This window comes from Sapajus apella, unplaced genomic scaffold (assembly GCF_009761245.1).
Source record: "Sapajus apella isolate SASKATOON/1434 unplaced genomic scaffold, GSC_monkey_1.0 scaffold39, whole genome shotgun sequence".
NCBI classification, from domain to species: Eukaryota; Metazoa; Chordata; class Mammalia; order Primates; family Cebidae; genus Sapajus; species Sapajus apella.
In genome coordinates, this window is record NW_022436979.1 from 2,347,982 (window position 1) to 2,372,867 (window position 24,886).

The following is a 24,886-nucleotide window of genomic DNA, read 5'->3' on the forward strand; positions in this document are numbered from 1 at the left end:
ATATCTCAATATATAATATTAAAGTAGAACCATTCTCTTCACTTCTCACATAGGTCTTTTTTCATTGAATTTTGTCTGAAGACTCACTAACAATCTATGGAGCTGATCATATGGCTTTTTTCTTTTGAGTTATATGAGGAATTAAATACTAGATATTTGGATGTTAAGCCAACATTTAAGACTTGGCTAAAACCCAATTGTCCAAAGTGTGTTATTTCTTTAATATACTGTTGGCTTTTATTTATTAGTATTTTTTCAGATTTTATTTTACTGTTCAAAACACCAGTGTGCACTCATCTCTCTTTATTCAATTTTATATTACTGAATAATGACATAATGATAAAGGATAATATAATGATACAATGATGTTATGCTTTGTAAATTCCAAGTCTTATTTTATTTGCTTAAATTCAACATTTGCTTTTGAAATTAATGTTACTGGCTTTTTCATTCTAAATAATATTTTTCTCTACATTTGGACCCTTATAAGGCAGATAGAAAATGAGATTATTTCTAAAGATCATAATATCTAACTGTACCCCAATACTCGTATATAAACATAGATTTTGTGTTCAGATTATTTCACCTCTACTTCTATTACCTATCAGAGTAAGATTATGATTCTCTCTTCATTTTTGTGCACGTGCACTAGTTAGCAAACACCCCAAGTAGCAGAAGCATGTGATGAAAAGACCACTCAGAGGCTCAAGGTACATTTATGCAGCAGATTTAACCACAGTTCATAAAATCGAGCTCATGAGGGACAGATCTGGAGTTCACTGCTATGTACAGATGGGCATACCAGTTTAACCAGACTAGTCTTTGGGGCCATACCTGAGTCTGTGACATGTACACAAGCCAGATACAAAATATGAGGAAGAAGTAGAAAGACTGGTCATGGCTTGAAAGACACTTGTTTCCAGGATCACCAGATGGACCATGAGGACAATTCTGCAAGTGTTTCACGCCTCCATTTTTAGTGTGTTCCTTGATTAGACTTCTCAGTTACCAATTGCTCACCTGCTCCATGATTTTTGTTTGCTGATGGTTTATGCCAGGAATAAAGAGAGGAAAAAAAGTGAAAAGGTGGTAAGTAGACCTGTTCCTTGAAACACTGAATTCTCAAACTTCCTGGATCCTAAGAGAAAGAAAACGTCAAAGAGGGATGAATGAGCAAGTCAGCAGCATTCCTTTGCACATCGCTTTCCTCAAGGAAGCTTTGAAATCTTTACTTTCTCTATTGGCTGCCTGAGAGTTTCTATCTCCTAAAACAAACTTTGTAAACCAGTATCCTTGATTGACCTGAAACTGGGAAGCATACTGATAGATAATCTCAAAACAGAGTGATCTACAGCCTAGAAAGTCTGGTGAAGAAAAATCAATGCATGAGAGAGGTAGGGGAAGAAAGTTTATAGTGAAATAACAAGATGTTTGAATGTGCAGTTTTGAAAACAGAGCATGCCCCAGGGTGGCTATGGGACTGATGGGTTAAATGGAACAGAGGTGTGGTAGACAACGCCAAGATGACCACCAATGCCTTTTCTTGCCAATTGGATCTCACGCCTCTGTGCAGTCTCCTCCCACAGTGGGTACTGCCCATTTGTATAAAACCAAAGGATACTGCAGAAAAGATGAAACATGACCTCCAAAGCTAGATCATAAAAGATGTATGGGGCCGTGCACAGTCACTCACGCCTGTAATCCAGCACTTTGGGAGGCTGAGGCGGGTGGATTGCCTGAGGTCAGGAGTTTAAGATCAGCCTGGTCAAAATGGTGAAACCCCGTCTCTACTAAAAATACAAAAAATTAGCTGGGCATAGTGGTGGGCACCTGTAATCCCAGCTACTTGGGAGGCTGAGGCAGGAGGATTACATGAACCCGAGAACTGGAGGTTGCAGTGAGCTGAGATCACATCACTACACTCCAGCCTGAGCAACAGGAACAAAACTCTGTCTCAAAAAAAAAAAAAAAAAAAGGCATCGTGGCAGAATCCAGCTGCCATGAAGTGAGGAAACTCAGGCAGTGACACAGAGAAGTCAACAGGGCTCCAGCCAATAACAGGACTAACTTTCCAGGCACATGAGTGAGCTGCCTTGGAAGCAGATCTTCCAGCCCCAGCCATGCTTCCACCTGAAAGAAGCTGGGGCAACATCTTCAGTACAGTCTCATGATACCCCACTCGGGAATTACCCAGCTAAGACTCTCATGGATTCTCGACACATAGAAACTGTGTGAAATAACAAATATGTATTGTTTTAAGGCGTTAATTTTTGCAGTAATTTGTTATGAAGGAGTAGATAAGTTATACCTCATTTTGGAAGTGGAGGAGGTCTGTTTGTGTGATCTGTTAAGAAGAAGAATGGAGACAAAGATTCAGTGAGAAAAGCAGGTCCAAAACCGATATGCCAAGGTATAGAATAGACAAATAGATGCTGAGTCACCTAGATTAATGGCAGGGTGTGGAGTGAAGAAGAGAACCAAGAGCCCAACTAGATCCAAAGTCTTAATTTTAAAAGCTGGGATGAAGGATGGTTGATGCAAATGTAAGTACTTCAAAAGAGCAGGAATTTCTATAAGAAGTAACCATTTGAAAGCTGAACTGGAGCCCCACGAAAGAGCCACAGACCCACTTTCCCAACCTTGGTCTACACAGAGATGGGCTCTGGTGGGAAATAAGAAAACACATGAAAAACGATATTACTGTCCACGCACTAATCTCACCCTTAATATCAATTGAACCTTGCTATACTAACTTATGAGTGTGTTGGTCAAACTTTCTAAATTTTTTTCTGATGCAAATTTTCTAAGGAAAAGAACTTTTGTTTCTCAAATTCTTATAAGATTTTTAAAACAAGCTTGGTTTACTGCACTGTTTAAAATACATACACACACACACATACAAAGTCACATTTCTCTGTCTTTTTGAGTAAAATCATATACAGTTTTGAAGCCTCTTTCAGGACCACAACCTGTATTTTTCTTTTTTCTTCTTAGGGCTTCATCACTTTGCTGGTGTTATACCAGGATTTAGGAATCAAGCAATCCAAAGAAATGTGGAAGAGGCCTCATCTGGTCAGTAGTCCAACACGATTGCCTCTGGAATTCACCATGAGACTCACAGTTCACTAGAAGGTAGAGGCAAAAATCAGAGTTGCCAGTTAAAATTATTTCTAAAGATGGGTTCAGTGCTTCTGATTCTCAAGCCTTTCTCAAACTCCGTGGGGTGAATCACTTGCTTCTTTTCTGCATTTCTTCCTGCAGGCAGTTTTCTAATTTAGTTAGATGCATACTTATATTTATCTCTTTCCAATAATTTTGTTCATTTCTGATATCTTCTATTTTCTTCCCTCCCAATTTCTGTGCTTTTCAGTTTTTACTATCTTGTGGTTTTAGGAAAAAGTAGATATAAATATGTGTTAATCAATGATATGGTTTCAAGGTTTTTGTCCCCTTCAAAATTGATTCCTAACCCGCTATGCAACAGTGTCGGGAGGTGTAAACTTTAGAAGGTGATTCAGGAGGACTCCTTATGAATGGGATTCGATGCCCTCGGGGCTTGATGGAGGAAGTTTGACCCCTCTTCCCTTCTACCTTCTGCCATGTGAAAACACAGTGCTCAAGGTACCATTGTGGAAACAGACTGGAACTTTATCAGACAAGAAACCTCTGGCACCTTGATGTTAGACTTCCCCGCCCCCAAAATGATGAGAAATCAATTTCTGTTCTTTGTAAATTACCCAGTTTGTGGAATTTTGTTATAATGGCACAAACTAAGACAATCAACCAGAGTTGTTTTACCATCATAAGTATAAATTTTAAAATCACTTCTTCATTAATATAATAGATGAAATGACCCACAGAAGTATCCAGTTCCAGAAAGGACCATTTATAAAGGACCAGTTTTGCCTATAAAGAGAAGTACAATAACAGACCTTCACAAATATTTTACCATCCGAAAAAAGACATCTTTAGATTTTAAACTGAATCAAATGTGATGGTCTTATCCAGACAAAGGAAGACAGAGCACGCGATTTCCAAGTTAACTGGGAGCTTTTGTGTTGCTCTTTTTGCCCCCTTTTATTTGACTTTGTTACCTGACCTTTGAACAGAAAAGCTTTCTCTTCTTGCTATCTCTGTTTATTTGAAATATCGAAATACTGGAGTCTTTCTATCTCTATTTGTCATTTGAAAGATCAAAATATTAAATGATTGTGAAACACTTTTGCAACTGTAAAAGGGTTAATACTTTTCCTGCAGATATTCGTTAAACATTTATTTGTTTCTTCAACAAATATTTACTGGAGGCTCATGATATCCTAGGCACTGAACTAAGAATTCAGTGTTGCAATGTGTATAAGTTCCAGTCCCTGTGTGTTTATGCTTATTTAATACTATTATAGACAATGTCTTCAATACATACCATAGTCAGATATCAATTCTTCATTAGCAATATGAAATAAGAGAACAATGGGACTTTCCACTCAATTTGACAGGTGGCTAAATTTTTAGTTACTGAATTTCCTGTTTTAAGATCATCTAGCAGCTGAACAAAATTTAAATGCACGGAGGAGAAGATCATAGTAAGCAGGGCTTCCATTTGGAGGGTCACTTTTTCTACTTGGAGTCACATACTATACTTTAAATTGATTCAGAACACGTTAACGGGGCAGGTGGTGATTTCCAGCTACAAGTCCAAAATATAGAAGAACATGTTTAAATCCTATGTTTATCAGATCTGTAAATATAGTTCCTTCTATGTTAAATGGCTTTATTTCTAAGAACCTAGCCTCAGTCCTGGGGGTGCTTCCCAGCCCGCTGCAGGAATTCCTGATCATGGCAGTCTGCTGAAACATGAGCTCAGTTACCAAATATAGCTGAGTGGAGGAAGAGGACAGATGAGAGTCTGAGGCCACAGTTGCCTCAAAGTGACCACGGACCAGGCAGTTTTTAATGAATAGGCAAGACTAACCGCCATTCTCCCAGAAAAGAAGAAATGCTCATCTGAAATTCATCACCTCTCTGGAGTCTTCAAACTGACCAAGCATTGAAAAGGTCTGTGAGGTGTGTCTTAATATACTAACTAGTAGGGCAACATAAAATTTAAGGACTTAAAAAAAACTAAAAAATAACACTAGTTTATTCTGAGGATACGATACTATTTAGAAGATATCTTAATTATTCTTTTGCTTGGAGAGGAAAAGCAATGAGAATTTTATGGTCTTGCCAAAAACAAATAATACGTACGATTTGCCTGCCCACTTTATCCCTGCCTTTGCTGTCAGAGAATGACACTTTCTGTTATGAGCTCAAGCATGCTAAATTGGCACTATCAATTCCAAAAGGATTAAATGTATTTATGGAGCCAGCTTTTGTCAAGATTGTGTATGTGTTATGTTTCACAGAAAATAAAAATGCAACTTTCTAGACCCTCACCCATATTTAAGCTAAATAAATAATGATGGCTTCAAGTAATAGCCTTTCGATTTCAGTAACATTATATGTGGTTAATTACACTTTCAAAAGATTCCAAAAGTAACTCACTGACATAATTAAATTAGTTGGGATAGAAACAGCAGGTATTTTAAATTGTATTCATGTATACAATTTACATGCTTATTTTTAATAAGATAAAGCTTACTAAGGGAAACTACAGTGCAGTCTCTGGAGTCCAGTCAAATTTAAACATCACAGTATAATTTTTATCATTTCGTTTTAAGTTGCACATGAAATTGTCTTGAATCCAATATAATATAGGAGGTTGATATAAAATGATTTCAGGCTCACATTACTTGCTAACATTTGCTAAAAATACTAATTGCCTTTTAGTATGAATAATGTGATGACATATAAAGCCCGTTTCTTGGCAGTATAAAACTATTCAAAATCTATTCAATCACATACATGCAGAAATTAAACCCTCATTGCATGATAAACATGCCTTCCAATCTTTTTTCTCACAGAAAGAACTTAAATACTCACCCCAATTATTCAGATTTTAAAACCAAAGTCTTTTTGACAAATTATTGCTAACAGTAGAAAAGGCCAATGAGATTTACCTGGCCACTAACTGCCCTGTAAATACATGATTACACATTCCTAGAAAACAAATGAGACCTCCGGCATCCTAGGGCCTGGTACGGATGAGGGTCTGTATAGCAGAACCTCTGTGTCAGTTCTTCCTCTGAGCTTCTCTGTGGTGTTGTTAGAGCTGAATATTAAAACTGGCTTTATAGCATGTTTTACAATAGAATGAGGATCTGGATTGCATGGGACAAGTACAATCACTTTGACTTCCTTATCTCATTTTAAAAAAATGCAGAGTGCAATCATTGCTCAGGTTTAAAAATAAATCTGACAATTTCTTTAAGAGATACCAAGTGAAATCTGCAAGGCCAAGACAAGAGCTCCTCCACTTCTTAAACAATATGTGTGAGGCTATATTGCAATTATTGAACCCCAGTTCCAAATTCAGGCCATCTAGAGTTAATGACTGTGTCCTGGTGAAATTCCAGCAAAGAAAACAAAGACTAAACAAAGCATCTTTGACTAAAATTTCTAACTGTTAAATCATCATATTAGAGAATATAGAGGCAAAGTTGGTAAAAATCAGTTTTGAATTTAAGTGAGAAGAATAAAGCCCTGAGTTAGATAATGGTAGCGGAAGTGGATAATTCAGAAGCAAAATCTAAATATTTGCAGTGGACTCAGTATGGTGAACAAAGTGGATAAGATGAAGAAGACATGGGATAACTTCAAAAACTCTGTAAAGTATCTTACTTGGATTTCACAGCATTAAATGAACTATTAGATTATGTCCTTGAAATTGAGATTAAATATGCTGTTTAAAGAGATATTTAAAACTGTAGGATAAATATATCTTCTTGTAATGACAATTTAATAATCAGAAAGGAAAATAATCCATGTGTATTTATTAAGAAATAAAGTATAAAATTACCGTGCATTTTCTGCATCAAGCATACAATTTTGCAAATCTTTCATGTTTGACTTTTGGCCTAAAGGACCCTTTGTGGGGAAAAAAAAAAAAAAGGAGAAGAAAGGGAGAGAGGGAAGAAGGAAAGGAGAAGGGAGGGAAGGAGGGAGGGAGGGAAGAAGGAAGGAAGGAACGGAGGGAGAGAGGGAGGGAGGGAGGGAGGGAAGGAGGGAAGGAGGGAGGAAAGGAGGGAACAGATTTAGTCTAGGGGTTGCTGGTGATTCTCAGGCATAAAAATTAAGTGTTAAAGCTTTTCTAACTTTGGTTTTCATAGTTTAGGTTTTATTAAAAGATATTTTAATATCAAATCTTCACATCAATAGTTTGTATTACTTTTTTCGTAATTAAGTATAAAAACAAAACTGCTAAATCTGAAATTAAAAATCACTTATAATTTTAACTTTTTTTCAAAAATTACAACATAAGCAACAAAGGATCCCCCTGAATGTCCCACCTCCCCTCTCTTACCCCTGCCTAAATCCCACCACAGAGGTTGTCCGTGTTGATTGCTTGGCATTTTCCTATATTTATTTACTTATATTTATCCCTACCTATATATACATGTTTAAATGGCTGTGGGAATTTTGCTATTTCATCTGGACTCTCCAAAGAATCTGCTGAATGTGGTACATGGTATTAAGTGACCTTTACTGCCTGTCAGCCTTTTTCTAGCATCAAACTTTTTGTTTCAAAATTGTAGCAGTTCTTCATGGACTCTAAAAGTATTTCATGAACAGACTTCAAGAGTGTTCCCCTTATCTATGTTCTTAATTTCCTATAACATCCCCAATAAGAAAAGAAAACTCTGCAGTTAAATGCAGGGGTCCACCCTGAGTCAGCCACTTTCTGATGGCTCAGTTTGAGCCAAATAAGTGAACCTTTTACTGCTGCCACTGTGAGTAATACAAACAATAAAACAGAAAAATAACATCTATTCCATGGATTGCTGTGAGGATCAAACTGTTCACTTCTGAAAGCAGGTAACTCCCAAGCTGTTAAGTAGGAACAACCTGTACTGTTTGTCATCTAATTCTTCCTACTAGACTCTGCTCTTTCCCATGTAATGATTTCAGGAACTTGTCTTCCCAAGTTCCTCCAAGTCAAAGATATCTTTTTGCATTTCAACCGTGCTTTGATTCATGGGGATCACACCAGGGGGTGTCCCACAAGCCTTGTTTGTTTGTTTCTTGAGTCAGAGTCTCACTCTGTTGCCCAAGTTTGAATGCAGTGACATGATCATAGAACTCACAATCCTCCCACCGCAGCCTCTGGAGTAGCTGGGGCTACAGGCACACACCACAAGGCTCAGCTAAGTTTTTGTTTGTTTGTTTGTTTGTTGTTGTTGGTTTTTTTCCCTTATTTTTGTAGAGATGAAACCTCACGACATTGTCCAGGCTGGTATAGAACTCCTGGGCTCAAGTGATCTTCCTGCCTCAGCCTCCAAAAGTGCTGGGAGTATGGGAATAAGCCACGATGCCCAGCCCCCTATAAATATTTCTTAACTGACAACATGGGGGATTCTCCCAAATATCATAAAGCTGGCTTTCGGGTAATCTATCCCCAAAAGTCAGCAACTTTAAAAGCAAATGGTCATCATAATTTTTAAATTTGTCTGTCTTTTCAATCTTTTGTATATTCATGTGTGAATGTGAACCATATACATTTATACCCATAGTACATATTCAGGAATTAAAAAATAAATGTTTTCCCAAATATTAGGATAGTCATGCCAAGATCAGATTCATAAAATTACTTATGTCAAATGTGTAATATACATACCAGTGAAAACTTATTTATATGTTCTATACTTTATAGTATAATATGAATCTAACAGAATTCAGATGATACTAAGTTAGGGAGAAATTGCAAACCATAAAATTACAATTAGAAACAATGTATAAATTAAGTGGCATAAAATTCCTTAAAAAGGAATGAAATAGCCAGGCCTGGTGGCTTGTGTCTGTAATCCCAGCAACTCGGAAGACTGAGGCAGGAGGATTGCTTGAGGTCAGGAGTTCAAGAGCAGCCTGGGCAATGAAGGGAGACCCTGTCTCTACAGAAAATAAAAAAGAATTAGCAGCACTTGGTGGCATCCTAATTTTTCGCTTTAGCTTCCCAAGTAGCTGGGACTACAGCTACTTGGGAAGCTAAAGCAAAAGGATCCTTTGAACCCATGAGGTCAATGTGGCAGTGAGCTATGATCTCACCATGGCACTACTACAGCCTGGGCAACAGAATGAGACCCTATCGACAAAAAAAATAAATAAATAAAAGAGGAAGACTGAGATACATCCAGGGAGTTAACAAAATAGGCCACCGTGGATGTTTACATTTGAAAGTAATATTTGCTTAGAATAAGCCAAGATCTTTATAAGGATGTAAGCGGCCTGTTGACAATTCAGGGTGGATAGGATTCTGTAATGACTCTCAGTATTTGCCAACGCTCCCAAACCTTTGTTTCCTTAAGATGAAGAGTTTGGCATTATGCGTAATTATCAAAATTCACCCTGGAAAACTTGCCTTCCGAGCGCCATGAGGTAACACAGCAGCTGTCCCCACGGTGTAATCTGAGGGAACCGAAATGTCCTCCCCTTGTGACTTTCACCACCCTCCCTGCCAAGGGTGGACCTCCCAAAACACTGATGGTCTGTAGATGTGAACATTAACATGCCAATGTGCATTTTATTTTCTTAAGTTTTTGGCACCCTAACAACTTCCAAAGCTAGTTTGAGGGCGTATGCAATAAAAGCATAGTACAGTTGCCCAAAATCAGTTAAGAAAATAGAGAAGATCAAACCAAGTAAATTTCAAACTTGAAATGTTTTCTCAATTTACTACCTCTGTCCTCTTATTAGAATTTTACTCCCTAGGGCAGAGAATCTATCTTCTTCCCAGCTATGTTCCCGACCTATAAAAGAAGTACCTAGCACATAGTATGCACTCAATAAATAAATGCTGACTGAATAAAACAGTGAGAAAACTAAGCAAAAAAAATTTTTTTAGCTAAAAACATCTGTATTTTCTACGACTGAAAATTTAACCCTGAGCTCGCTACTATCCATGTGAAAGGCAGAATCATCAAAGGTTACAGAATTCTTTGTCTAATAAAATTGCCAGAAAATTAAAAAATGTTTTTCCAGTTCCAAAGTTTTTCATGAGAAACTTTCTTTGAGGGTAATGAGAAATATTAACATCCATGTCTTTATAGATAATTTTTTTAACACAATGTCTGACCTATGGCTGTTTTTGCATTAGTGAAATGAGCAGGTAAAGCATATTTTATATGTATACATGAACAGTTATGTGTTATATGTATACACTAACATTTAGCACTGAACTCTATCAAGTTCTTACCAGAAAACAGAGCCTGGGGCACAAGCAACAGTTGATAAAGCCAATGAAAAACCTAGGTTAAAAACAGAATAACGTTTGGCTGCACTCAGTGGCTCACATCTATAATCCCAGAACTTTGGGAGGCCGAGGCAGGAGGATCACTTGAGCACAAGAGTTTGAGACCAGCCTGGGCAGCAAAGGGAGACCTCGCTTCTACAAAATCATATTTAAAAAATTTGCCAGGCCTGATGATACACACCTGTAGTCCGAGCTACCCAGGAGGATAAGGCAGTAGGATCCTTTGAGCCCAGGAATTCAAGGTTGCAGTGAGCAATGATCATGCCATTGCAGTCCAGCCCTGGCGACAGAATGAGATCCCCACTCAAAAGCGCAAAATAACGTTTAGCTGAAGAGAGCATGGCCCAGAGAACTGCTAGAGCAGGTTTTGGGAGGCTGAAAGCGGGTCAGTCATCAGAACTTTTCCTACCGCATGCCTTTGTTCACGTGTCTGTCAAATCCTATCCAGGGCTCAAACCGCATTTCAAACACCAAGTGTTTTTTAGCTTTTCTTCATCATCTGCCATAACCTAGACAGTGTGCTAAGCATTCACCATACATAGACGCCAGCCACAGCTCCTGCTTCCATGGGGCTCACAGTTGAATGAGGAAAGCATTCTCTAAATGAATACTTGTAATTTAATCTGATGACTGCTATGAGAAATGCAATGCAACGTGATGGGCTTGGAAGAAGAAGCAAATTATATTGATTGGGGAATCATTAGAAAGCACCAAAAAGAGGTAAAATTTAAGAAAGTTTTCAAGGATGAACTGGAGTTTGACAAACAGAAAAAGGAAGCATATTTTAAGCAAAAGGAGCAGCAAGTGCAAAGGTGTGAAAACCAGAAAGAACCTGAATTGTTTGAGGAATGGCAAGTGGGCCAGGGAGCCCTGAGTGCATGTGTGTTAGTGCTGACGGAGGGTGAGGCTGGAGCACCTCCATCAGCTCAGACTGTCCATGGGCACGTTTAACTTGTGCATCGTGCTTTGGAGCTTTTCTCAGCCAGGGAGCATCATAGGAAAAAAATTTAAACCGAAAGAGTGACATGGCCAAATTGGTAACTATGACCTCTCTTACCATTTTTATCCCTTACTGCAATTTGTTGAAACTATTTTAATAGCAATTATCATGTTCCTCCTTGTAATTAAGTTATTTTTTACTCTTGTCTAATCGCTTCTACTGGATTGTAAGATCATTTAAGGAGAATAACTGCCTGGCTCATCTCTGTCCTCCTTGAAGCTTCTCTTGCACAACTAAGCAGTTGTTCCATTGATTTCATGTTCAACTTACTATTCCGGAAAAGGGAAGTAGAAGAAAGGACACATGACTCTAAGACAGGCAAGGCCAAGGAAGAGTCATTTATCCCACGGGGAAGAACATAGAGCTATGCAACTTCAAGCAAGTTAAAGGACAGCTGTGGCTGCCGTGTGTGGTGGCTAATGCCTGTAATCCCAGCACTTTGGGAGGCCAAAGCGAGTGAATCACCTGAGGTCAGGAGTTCGAGACCAGCCTGGCCAACATGGTGAAACCCCATCTGTACTAAAATTACAAAAATTAGCTGGGTGTAGTGGTGGGCACCTGTAATCCCATCTACTCAGGAGGCTGAGGCAGAGGAATCCCCTGAACCTGGGAGGCAGAGGTTGCAGTGAGCCAAGATCACACCACTGCACTCCAGCCTACGTGACACAGAAAGACTCCGTCTCAAAAGATAAAAAAAGAATAGTTGTGGCTAATGAGCATTTTAGAAGAAATGACAATTAAGCTAAACAGCTAATGACAGAGGTGATGGATAAGACAAGGAAGAGAAAAAGAAGAAGACAGAGGAATTTCTAGGAAGTTCAAATACCTCCTGAGAAAAGGGTGGAGGCAGGGGACAGGACAATTTAAAGTTGTAGAAGAAGCCTTTATTCCCCACAATTTCAAAATCGTTCGGTGCTACTTACTAAAGTAGAAACACTTGAATGGGCCTAGTGTTTACCTCATTTCCCCTTCACTCCCTAACAGCGATATTAGTGGGTTTCCTTAGTCTATTTCATCTTCTGTGTCTATCACACCATCATAGAGTTACCAAGAGTACTGTTTAACAGAAAACATGAAATCTCACACAAACGCTGGAGATGTTTGCAGTTGTGTTTCCTTCCTTTGATTGTGACCTTTCATTTTGGAGTGCTGACTGACATGGAAATCTCTGAAGCACAATTTTCCAGTGAACTTGGCCCATTTGGAAACAGTCCTTGTTCATCCTCCTTGAGTGAGCATTTTCCCTAGACCTCATGCATGTTCCCGTGGCAATAACTGGGCTGCAAATTAAGCCCGAACCAGATATGCCATAGAAATATGACTTTCTTTCTCAATGTGCAAGCGGTTTTAAAGCTACACCTAATCCTGACCACTGGATCCTGTCAGATGGCGCCTCTTTAAAACCAAAATATAAGTTAATAAGCAGCTGAGATGATCTGTCTCCAGCAAACACGCCCTACTTTAAGGAGTGAAAATGTTTTCATCATTCAGAAGTTTGCTTTAAGCTTTCTCATATAATGCTTCTTCTGACGTTTTAAAATGTATCATATTATGTTCGTTTGGAACTAAAATACAGTTCAATTGATAGCAGAACTCTGATTTCTGATCCAGTTTTGTTAGTCTGATATATTGCTTAGGAATCTCAATTATGAAAGCTACAATGGTAAGGTGGTAAAGTGCATAGATCATGAGCTCTGGAGTAATTGACTGGGTTTAAACCTTGGTTCTCTACTCAGATTTTCTGCCTCTATTTCCTTCTTTCTAAACCAGAGGCTGCTGTGAGGATTTTAAATGAAATAATCTACATGATGGCTCTGGGCACAATGCCCATCTCAGGGTAAGCAGTCCATGATTAGCCATTATCATTATCAAACACTGTCATCATTATTAGCCTTTACGTATGTTGTATGAATTCATTAGGCAGCTAATGTTCTATGGAAGAGGTTGGCAATTTTTTCTGTAAAAGTCCAGGTAAATATTTCAGGCTTTGGGTACCATACAGTCTCTGTTCCAACTACTCAATTCTGACATTGGTCCAAGAAAACAAAGACAATCTCTACATTCAAACTCCTGCCCATGAATTCCAATCCAGCATACATGTCAAAGGCCACTTTTCCTTGCCCATATTTTCAATGACCTTTCCCACTTCCCTTCCATTTTACCTATCAATTTGGGATCACCTGTCTCTGCACCTTCACCTGGCAGGTGGAAGCTCTGGTGGAATTACGTGGATTAATGACACTGTAAATACATCACATTTAACTTCAGCTAGGCGCCCTCACTTCTGCCCATAAATCCTTCTTAGGAAATTTCTTTCTCCGTTTTTCTACAACAGCTATTTCGAATCATCTCCTGTCCTCATAAACTTCCAGTGCACAGAAGTCTCAGTGTGGGAACTCTCCTTTCTTCCTATTATAAATTTTTGCAGAGAATCTTTCTTTCTCTCTCTTTCCCTCTCTCTCTCAGCCTCCTCACACACACACGCACACACAAGCACACACACACACCCTGTTACTTCTCTCCTTTAACAATGAAAGAACTGCCTCTTGCTACCTGAAGCTGACCATCTCATATTACATTTGTGCTATAGTAACTCATTTCTTCTTACATATTTTGAGAGCTGACCTATAAATCGTCCTTTCTTAATTTATTTTCAGCTTCTCCCTTCTTACTGCCTAATTCCATTTGTATAAAACATGTTACAGTCCTCTATCCTAAAAATGAACAACAAACCTCACTAGAATCTATACTTTTGTTCAACTACTACCTTCTGTCTCTCTTTCTATTATCTCTTCAAAACAATCCACCTCACCTGTAATATTTTCTTTCTTTCCTTCTTTTCTTTTCTTCCATGTAGCAATCTGGGTTATATTTCTGTTGCATACACTGCAATTGCTGTTGCTGATGATGCTAAATATTCCCAACTTGCTAAAATCAAAAGGTCAGGTATTGCTTCCTGAGATATTTTCTTTCCCAGCTTCTATGATATCCAGCTCTCTTGGCTTCCCTTTGACTCTCTGAAGGATTTTCTCTCCTCCTACTTTTTTCCTTGATGACCTTATGCATTCCTATGTCTTAAAGTGCCACCCATAGGCTAATAATCCCCAATCCCGTTCTGCTCTCCCTCCTCCTGGGCTCTAGACCAGCATCTCAAATCTCCTAGACATCAACACCAGAGTTACCAAAGGTCCCGCAACTGCAAAAGGCTTAAATCAAAATCAAGCTTTAAAACAAAACAAAACAAAAACAAACAACAACAACAGCAAACACTTGTTCCTCCACTTGTAGCATGTAAGTTAATGGCACCACCGATCTGGTTGTTAGGCAACAAATATGTAATCCTGCCTCGGCATCGTCTCTGCCTTTATTCAGTTACCGAGTTCTCTCTGTCATCTATCTCATGGCCCCCGGATCCACTGCTTCCCTGAATCATCAGCTCTCACTTCAGAGTCCAAAATGGCCACATCTAATAGCTGTCTAGGCCAAGTGCCAGGACTTGTGCCCAGTCTCTAAGGGGCTGGGAAAGAAAATATTTGGAGATTTCACATCCCATAACAAGCGAGCTCAGTTTCTCACTGAGGCTCAGAATGTGAGGAATTATCCAAAATGAAGAAGTCCAGATGATGGCAACCAAGCATGAAAGCATGATAAATATGCACATCCCCTGGATTACTGCATGAGCCTTCTCGTGGACCGCCCTGCTGTCAGTCCTACCTTCCCCTTCCCCCACCTCTGTCCCCAATCCGGGCTGCAGTCACTTATCTTTCAACAATGTAAGTCTGGTGATGTTTCTCAGAGACTTCACACTCTTCCTTGCCTACTGACCATCCATAACATAAAATGCAGGCTCCTCATGTGGCTCCAGGCCCTCTCTGACCTGACTCCTGCTTTCTATCATTATCTCTGGTTATTTTCCCAACTCCAGATAGATTTCTGTTTAGCCGAAATGCTTAGTGAAGTTACCTGAGTCTGCCATGCGCTCTCTGGGATCCAAGTCTTTTTTCTTCTTCTGTTCTTTGAGACCAAGTCTCACTCTGTTGCCCAGGCTGGAGTGCAATGATGTGATCTCAGTTTACTGAAACCTCCACTTCCCAGGTTCAAGTGATTCTCCTTTCTCAGTCTCCCAAGTAGCTGACACTACAGACATGCACCACCATGCTCAGCTAAGTTTTGTATTTTTAGTAGAGATGGGGTTTCACCATGTTGGCCAGGATGGTCTTGATCTCTTGACCTCGTTATCAGCCCACCTTGGCCTCCCTAAGTGCTGGGATTACAGGCGTGAGTCATCATGCCCTGCCGGATCCAAGTCTTTGAATACATTTCTGCCAGTATGCCCTTCACCTCCCCACTTCCCCATCCCTCACACATCATTCTTTCAGCTTTCTGTCTTTCATAAACGTTTCCTAATCCTGACCATGCTGTTGCGTCTAGGTGCTATCACAGTGCTTTGTTTTTCTACACCACTGCAGGATGACTACAGCTAACGATAACATATATAGTTTCAAATAGCTAGAAGGAGGATGTGGAATATTCCCAACACAATGAAATACTAAATGTTAGAGAAGACAGATATGCTAGTTGCCCTGATCTGATCACTATACATTATATGTATTGAAACATCACTAGGTACCCCATGAATATGTACAATTATTATTTCTCAATTTTAAAAATAAAATACAATTTTAAAAAGACATTAAATTATATATGCTTATTATTTATTTGTAATTTATATTAAGTTCCATGAGGGCAAAAACCTTCTCTTTTTCAAGGCAACATCCCTCCCCTAGCACACTCCCGGGCATGTGGTAGAGAGTCCACAAATACATTTTGAGTGGGTAATTCTGGTCTATGTAGTACATCCATCCCAGCTTAGGCTTCAAACTTTAGTCATGTCAAGAATCAAAGGTTTTGTTGCAATTATCTCCTTGGATTTTCCGTTTAGCCTACCCCAGGTCTGGTTGACATAAAATGTTTTTCAGTCTCCTTCAGCACCGATTTTAACACAAAAACTAAATTTCTCTCAGGCCAAAATTAAAAACATAAATAGAAAAATAACCACAGTAGCTTTCTTTCAAAGAAAAATCAATTTTGCAAGAAATGCAATAAATGAAAATATAGTCTGTTGTGCCGTTGGTAGACAAACATACTTTCAGCCACCGAGTCTCCCCTTCTCCATCTTCATGTCTCTTCGGGATCCATGCTACCTGATGGCTCATCTTCCCACACCTTGTAAGAGCTGATCCTGATCCCGCCTTCCCCTAAAGTTATCTACCATGTGTACCGACCGAGGGGGCAATGGTACTTCAGAGCTCAGTACTGAGAGAAGCCAAGCTGCCTTGGTAGGACAAACTATAAAACGTTTTGAAGTAGACAAAACGGTACTAGGTGTCCTTGCAGTGGAATGCTGGATGGGTTCTGGTGCGCCTTTCAGGGTCCTCTAATTCCACAGGGGTAGATGCCTTTTATTGTCTTTACAATTTTATAACTATGTAATTTGGAGAAATCTAAAAACAATGCAAATTATACTGGTACAGAGATATAAAAATGATTTTTTTCTAGTAGAAATTCTATAGATTTCCACTCTTATAAATGATTCCAAACATTATATTTTATGCTCCATAGGTATTAACTGGTTTTAAATCTATTACCAACTTGATTTTACCATTCCTGATCGCCTACATATGTGTCTGGTCTTCAGCATCTCCTTTGAAATGGTTATAATATAGTACTGGTTTTCTCAATTAATTTGTTAAATAAAAGCTCAGATACATGTTAGTTTATTCTTATATATTTACTATACCTTTGCCTTTTCAAAATCGTATTTTAACTGCCTGTTTCTCATGAAGAAAATATATTCAAGTATTAAAAATATACTGAATATAATTGTTTTCCTTATATGAGCCATATCTAAATAACTGGAGACCATCCAAGATGTTTCTATTCTGCATTACAGACAGGACAAAGGAATTAAAGTGATATTTGGGTTGACAAAGTCAGGGAGAATGATGAGACCCTCTGAAGGATTAAGGATTGACTTGAAGAGTATGAAATACGGTTCAGTAGATAGAGTAGGGCTAGCTTGTGGCACAAAAAAGTATATTTCTAAGAAGACATCTAAGACAAAAGTACAGCATTCAATTTAAGAAGACGGCATATGTTGACATTGAGTTTGAGGATCTCTGATTAAATATCTTCTGTTTAATCAGTCTATGACTCATTGTAGCCAATGATGTGGTAGGTTCTTGAGGTGGATTTCTATAACCCCCTAGAATCTTGCATAATGTTTTGGGGTTTTGTTTTGTTCTTTTTTGTTTGTTTTTGTTGTGTTTTTTCGTTTGTTTTTGGAGACGGAGTCTCCTTCTGTCACCCAGGCTGGAGTGCAGAGGCACGATCTCAGCTCATTGTAACCTCCACCTCCCAGGTTTAAGCGATTCTTCTGCCTCAGCCTCCCTAATAGCTGGGACTACAGGCATGTGCCACCATGTTCAGCTAATGTTTTGTATTTTCAGTAGAGACAGGGTTTCACTGTGTTAGCCAGGATGGTCTCGATCTCCTGACCTTGTGATCTGCTGGGAAGCTACTTCTACACAAGCAGCTCAATTCAGTCCGCTGGAGACAACCATTTCTGGGGAATGCCCCACTAAGTGTACCCCTGACTGATACAAGGTAGAAAGTTGAGGTTCACCACACCCAGGAAGCTTCCATGATTCACTTCTAGACCCAGTCTTGTGGCGGAGATCACTGCTGGTTTTCTAGATTCTCTCAGTATTCTACGAACAATATACAGCAAAAGAATGACACACTTAGAGTAACAAGGAGTCATTGCCTCACAATATTTAGTTCAAAATGTCAGTGGAATTTAAATTGCTGTAGTAGCTTACAGATAATGGAACATCTCTTCTGTAATTCGGTGATATTCCCATGTCAGTGTTCTATGCAAGGCCTCTAGTGCTCTCACATGCCCTTCAAGATTAGATGAGGCTCTCACAGCCCCTAGGTTTTTTTCACTTTCCTTTGAAGCCTTATCAAACTTTTATATTATTAGTATATTCTTTGTTTAATACCTTCTCCATCTCCTCCACTTTCCCACCTCCCATGGCTTTTAACTCCTTAAATATATGATTGTTTGTTAAGTCTGGATCAAGACTCAGCAAACTTCAGCCCCTGGGCCAAATCCACCCCAACACTTTTTTTTTGGTATGGCCAGCAAACTAAAAATGTTTTTCTCACTTTTAAACTGTTGTTTAAAAATCAAATATCAAAATAATAATAGTTTTGACACATTAAAATGATATAAAATTCAAATATGAGTGTCCATAAATAAAGTTTTATTGGCACACAGTCATGCTTATTCATTTACATATCACCTATGGCTGGTTTTATGTTACCGTGCAGAGTTGAGTAATTAAAACAGAGGCTGGACAGCCCATAAAGTCAAGAGTATCTACCATCTGGCCCTTTACACAAAAGTTTGCCAGTCCCTGGCATAGAGCACAGCTGTACCTCTAGCACCTGAAATTTAATACTAAGTGATGATTACTATCTGTCGAACTCTTGAGTGAATGAATATGAATGAACATGACTGGAAACCACCAAGTTTCCAAGATTTCACTGAAAACCATAAATAAATGAAAACTGGAATCCTTAAAATGTATTTTGTGGTTTAGGGTTAGATGATCAGAGTCAGATTTCGTAAAAATATCAATATTCTATTGATCTTATCACATTAATCTAATGAGAGCTTTAATAAGATGGGAGGGGGGCTGGCTGGGAGAATTACAGAATGCCCTATTTTTTTTTCCGAATGATTTAATCTTTTCGAATGATTTAATACTGCCTAGTGAGATATTTGATAGCACTCACAGGGCATGTATTAAAATTATGAATGATGAATGCAGTATACTTGATATTTCCTCCAACATGAAGAGTAAAGAAAACTCATATTCATTCACTTCAATGCTTCTCCCAATTCGTGATTTAGAAGTTTTATGATAAAATCGGGAAAAAAAAAAAATTATTGCTACTAATGACATGCTATGCTGCCTTTCAGATTGCAAGAAAACAGGTTCCGGTGCCTCGGGCTTTCCTGTCGAAAGCAGACGCCGAGCGCATGAAGACTGTTCGAATATGTCAGGGACATCCTCCCGTGAGTCCTTCTACGACTCGCTCTCAGACGTGCAGGAAGAAAGCAAGAATGCTGACTTCTTCCCAGGCCTTTCTGCTTTCCTCAGCCAGGAAGAGATAAACAAGAGTCTTGACCTGGCCCGGAGAGCCATCGTCAACTCCGAAACGGAAGATTTTGACTCGGAAAAGGAGATCTCGCAGATTTTCAATACCTCTCCTGCAAGCGGCTGTGAAAATCCTTCCCACAAGGAGACCAGATTGGGTGAACACACCTCAGGAAGACCTCAAGATAACAGGTCGACACCGGCCCAGCCTCTGGCAGAACACACTAAGAGCATCTCTTCGCCTGCTTCAAAGAGGAAAGCGGCCAAGTCTCCCCTGCTCACCAGGCCCAGCTATATCCGGAGCCTCCGAAAGGCTGAAAAACGCGGTGCAAAAACTCCCAACCCGAATGTCAAGCCCAAAACGGTGACTCCAGGAAAGGCTGGCCCCCAGAGCCAGCTGTGTGATAAGGCGGCTAATTTGATTGAGGAGCTGACAACCATATTCAGGGAAGCCGCGAAGCCAAGAAACAGAAGCCCGAATGGGGAGTCCTCGTCACCAGACAGTGGGTACCTGTCTCCCCAAAATCAGCCGTCAGCCCTGCTGAGTGCCTCAGCCAGCCAGAGCCCTACGGAAGAGCAAAGGGAGATGGAAGGAGAGGTCAGATCTCCTGGGGCCAGGCATTGCTACCAGGCCAGCCAAGACGTGGCAGTGGCGCCCAGCCGCAGCTCTCACCCGCAGCCCCGCAGCCCGCTCCGCTTCCCAGCTGCACCTCGATTCATCCAAAAGCTGAGGAGCCAAGAAGTAGCAGAAGGGAGTCGAGTGTACCTGGAGTGCAGGGTCACTGGAAACCCCACTCCTAGAGTCAGGTATGAGGGTTTATTATTATTATTATGCATAACAAATGATTTTGTTGACTTTGGTGTTACTTTAACACGGGAAGAAGGAAGGTTTCCTGTGTAGTTAGCCCTCTGGAGACAGGTAGAGGTTTTGCAAGGAGCGAACCATCCCAGAATTGCAACTACGAGCGGTGCTAGTTTCCCCGGCCAGATCTATCTGTTGTCATGCACCCTCTGTGTACGGAGGGAAGGCAGAGGACTTGAGCAAGCTAAGAGCAAGGAAAACTGTTGGTTCTCTAAGACAGTGAAAGTAATAAACTAGAGACGCTTAAGATGTGAAACTGATTTACTCTAAGTGCTGTGAAAAGTGTGTGTATATTTGAATATGAGTTGTTAAAGATGGTTGAAAGCACGGCTAAAACTGGCAGCTATCTAGAAGTGAAAGGCACAAGCGTGCAGAGGCCGACCTTGGGATTGACCCTCAATAACGCATAGAAGGGAACCATAAACCCTGAGGCCTACTTGAGGAGACAGAGTAGGAGGAGCCTGAGGGTCAAAAAACCACCTAGCAGGTCCCAATCCCATGACCTGGGTGACAGAATAATCTGTGTGCCAAAGCCCTGCAGCATGTAACTGACCCATGGAACAAACCTGCACATGCATCCCCAAACATAAAATAAAAGTTGGAAGGAAGAAAAAAGGATTCTCGTATACACGAAAGAAACAACAAACAAACAAACAAAAATTATCCCCCACATAGGTAATTCAGTCTTGGGCCTGGGCTAACTAGGCACCTACTCAGTAACATAAGCACACACACATCCCTTCAAGGTGATGCAAAGAAAGAAGTCAGAACTTTCCTAAGAAAGAGATAAACCAAGTCAGGAGCTCCACAGCTCTATCTGAGATTTCTATACAGGCTCTGGCCACTAGAGCATAGAGACAGCAAGAAATAACAGTGAAGGGAGTGTGCACAGAGAGTTAATAAGCACTTACGCCACCGTGTTCCTTAGAATTCCCGTAATTCTTCTGACTTCCTTGTAGAGTTTATACCCTCTCCTGTACACAAATGTTAAGAGGAAAGAGAGATACTGAAAGATCCTGCAGGGTTTCCAGTCATGATTCCATTTCTCAGCTGTGTGACCTTAGTCAAGTTACTCTACTCCTCTGTGCCTCAGTTTCTTCTTCTGTGAAATGGGAATGATACAACCTACATCGTTCTGTTTTATGATTAAATAAAATAATACATGGGGGAAAATTAAAGCAGTGCCTTACAGCTAGTAGCTGCTGCATTAGCGTGACCTATTATCTTTATTATTTCTCATTTCTTCATTTTATATGGCAAAATGAAAATAACACTTCAAGTCAGGATTATACTACAAAATAATGCATATTCATTTATCTTGGGAGTTTTGCTTTTATTCATGCAGAGTGCTTTACCTAAATTGCATAAATATTTTAAAAGTTAACTCAAAATTATTTAATTTGGAAGAAATGGTAAAGTAGACATCACTGGCTAAAGACTGAAACACTGGTACTTTCTTTGTTTTTTTATAATAGCAGATGTTTATTGGACAGTTGCTATGAACCAGTGCTGCACAACATTCTTTACACAATTATCTCATGTAATCTCCACAATCACCATCTTTAAGAAGGAAGCCGTTATCCTCACCATATTTCCTATGAGGAGACTGAGCCTTAGAAAGTAGGAAAAATTTGTCCAAATTTATAGATTCAGGTGCCTGCCCCCCCTCCCTGGCCATATGAATCAAAATTGCCTGAATTCTTTATTTTTAACAGCTTTATAGAGACATAATTGGCATACAATAAAGTTTACATATTTAACATGTACAATTTGATATGTTTTAAGCCCATTAAACCATCTTCCCAATCAATATTGTGAACACAGCCCACAGCTCCAGAAGCTTCCTCCATTCTTTTTGTAATTCTTCTTTTCAGCCCTTTCCTGACACACCCCCTTTCTGTCCCAGGCTGCTGCTGCTATGTTCTGTCATATGGATTTCTTTTCATTTTCTAGAACTTTACATAAATGGAATATATTATTTCAGTGCAGTACATCCTCGTGATTTGTCTAGCTTTTAAAATTCAGCATGATTACTTTGAGAGTCTTCCATGTTGTTGCATGAGTCAATAATTCATTCTTTAATATTGCTGGGTAGTGTTCCATTTTTGGATATACAGATTATTCAGGTATGGTACTTTCTTATTGGTAGCATTTCACAGAGCACAAACTTCCCTGCATCTCCTGTGCCACTTACACAAACGTTGCTAGTGTTGGTTTCTTAATCTGACATCATTGTGCACACGCATGAAGTGAACATCGGCAGTACTGGCTGGAAAGTCATGTGATTAGAGGCAGGCGTTTTTTTCCACCACCAATTCGTTCAACTAATTCACCCTGAGTTGGCTTTAACAGCAATACTATAATTCTTTAAGAAACTGACAGCAGGGGGCAGTAAAAATCTTTAAGATATTCATTTAATTAAATACGTCGTTTTAATTCTGCATTTATATATGTTATTTATGTATTACTTTTATATATATTATTTGTTTTTTACATTTTACCTTTGACAGAAATGAATCCTTCTTTCAGATTCTATTTGGATTTTTTTTTTTTTTTTGAGATGGAGTCTTGCTCAGTCACCCAGGCTGGAGTGCAGTAGTATGATCTTGGCTCACTGCAACCTCCACCTCCCAGGTTCAAGTGATTCTCCTGCCTCAGCCTCCCAGTAGCTGGGATTACAGGCACCCACCATGCCCAGCCAATTTTTTTGAATTTTTAGTTGAGACAGGGTTTCACCATGTTAGCCAGGCTGGCCTCAAACCCTTGACCTCAAATGATTCGCCCACCTCCCCCTCCCAAAGTGCTGGGATCACAGGCATTAGCCACCGCATCCAGCCTCTATTTAGATTTTTTAACCAACTAATCTTGCAATCAAATAATGTTCATTAGAAATACATTCTCATGTCACTCAAAAGTTTCACAGGTTTTCCAACTACATATGGTTCCACCTACATTTACTTCCAAAACAGCCCTTCTAAATGGATTACCATGGAAAGTACATTACAACCTTTAAAACAATGGCAGAAAGCGGTCCATTTAGCACTGAAGAATTAATTAAGGTGAGCAGACTATAATTACTGTATTAAAATTCACTTAACCATTTGGTGATTCTTGGGGCCATCAAATTCACACTTCTGCTTCTTTAGGGGTAGAAGAAATAAAATTTAACTTGGTTTGTATCTGCAGTATTATTAACTAGTTTTCTCTTATCCTGCAGTATATGAAAGTCCAAAACTCATGGACAAATTATGCCCTTCTAGAATAATTAAGTCTTTGATAAAACGTTCCATTGTTGAAGGTTAGCTGGTCATGTTTGTACCCTGTAGAGGCTTTTGGGTTTGGGGGTTGTTTTTGTTTTTGCTAGAGAGGGAGAGTGTAGATGCGCATTGGATTTTCTTGATTTCTGTTCCAAAGATCTTGATCCTCCTTGTCATGTACTCATAAGTGCACCAGATGCCTAAGAACATTGAGCTCTTTTGACCACATGAGACATATGACAGTCATAAGAAAAAATTTTTGAAGGAAATTTTCTATCAGGAAAAAAACCTTTATTAAAGATTTCCTGCAATGGGGCATTTTAGAACTTGGCTCAGACTGTGTCCGTTCAGAGGACCTAGGACCTAGAGCTTAGGCAGACCTATTGGCTGGCAGGCCATCCCCTGAGGTCCTAGAAGCTGTTGAAAGACATGTGGAGAGGCAAGGGGGTGTCAGGAGAATCTAAAGCAAGCCATGGGCAGAGGTGCAAGAGACGCTGGTTGGTGAGTGCAGAAACACTCATCAGCTTTGGGTAGTTGCAGCTGTACTGGGAGGCCAGTGAGGTGTGGTGCCAAGAAGCTTGGCGGTTGGCCAATGGAAAGGGCCAGGCTGACTTACAGGGAATGCACCACAGGAAAACATGGCAGCAGAGAGGAGGATGAAGACGCAGGAACCAGGACACGGGGAGAAACCTTTATCTTGCAAGAGTTGAAGCCAGTGCAAGGCAGGAGCATAGCTCCAGAAAGACAAAAGAACAGAGCAGAATCTTCGTGACTCAACTTGTGCTGGGTTCAGATTAGGGAAACCAACTGCTAGGTTGACGTGGCTGGGCTATGAAGCAGCTGTCTGGAGCTTAGATAACAATAGAGATTGTTTGCTTTGGAAAGCTGGCACAGTGAACCTTACAAATGTGGATAAAGTAACCCCTACTCAGGGAAGAAGTAACAGAAACAACAGGGTAAAACCGGGCCAGGCTAGTCATTTCAAGACAAGGCAATTCTACTTCATATATAGCCACTTCACCCTCTCACACTGTATGAACACCAGTTATAACTACAAACAGGACTGAAAATATGTTTTCCTCCTCTATTCTTGCATATCCAACAAAATCTCAACAAGAGAAGGAAAAGCTGATAGAA

General features: G+C 39.7%; 1 protein-coding gene across 6 annotated transcripts in view; it reads left to right on the forward strand.

Moving 5' to 3' along the window:
* Nucleotides 1–4,877: 4,877 nt before the first annotated feature.
* Nucleotides 4,878–24,886, forward strand: part of PALLD (palladin, cytoskeletal associated protein) — a 452,487-nt gene continuing 432,478 nt past the window's right edge. For 2 of the 6 annotated variants that reach the window (XM_032298622.1, XM_032298623.1), the window contains exons 1-2: nt 4,880–5,052; nt 19,453–20,437. In XM_032298622.1, the coding sequence (XP_032154513.1) occupies nt 19,530–20,437 (908 nt within the window). In that variant the 5' untranslated portion in view covers nt 4,880–5,052; nt 19,453–19,529. Of the gene's footprint in view, nt 5,053–19,452; nt 20,438–24,886 lie in introns of all 6 variants that reach the window. The other 4 variants (XM_032298626.1, XM_032298627.1, XM_032298624.1 and 1 more) reach the window with 3 other exon arrangements.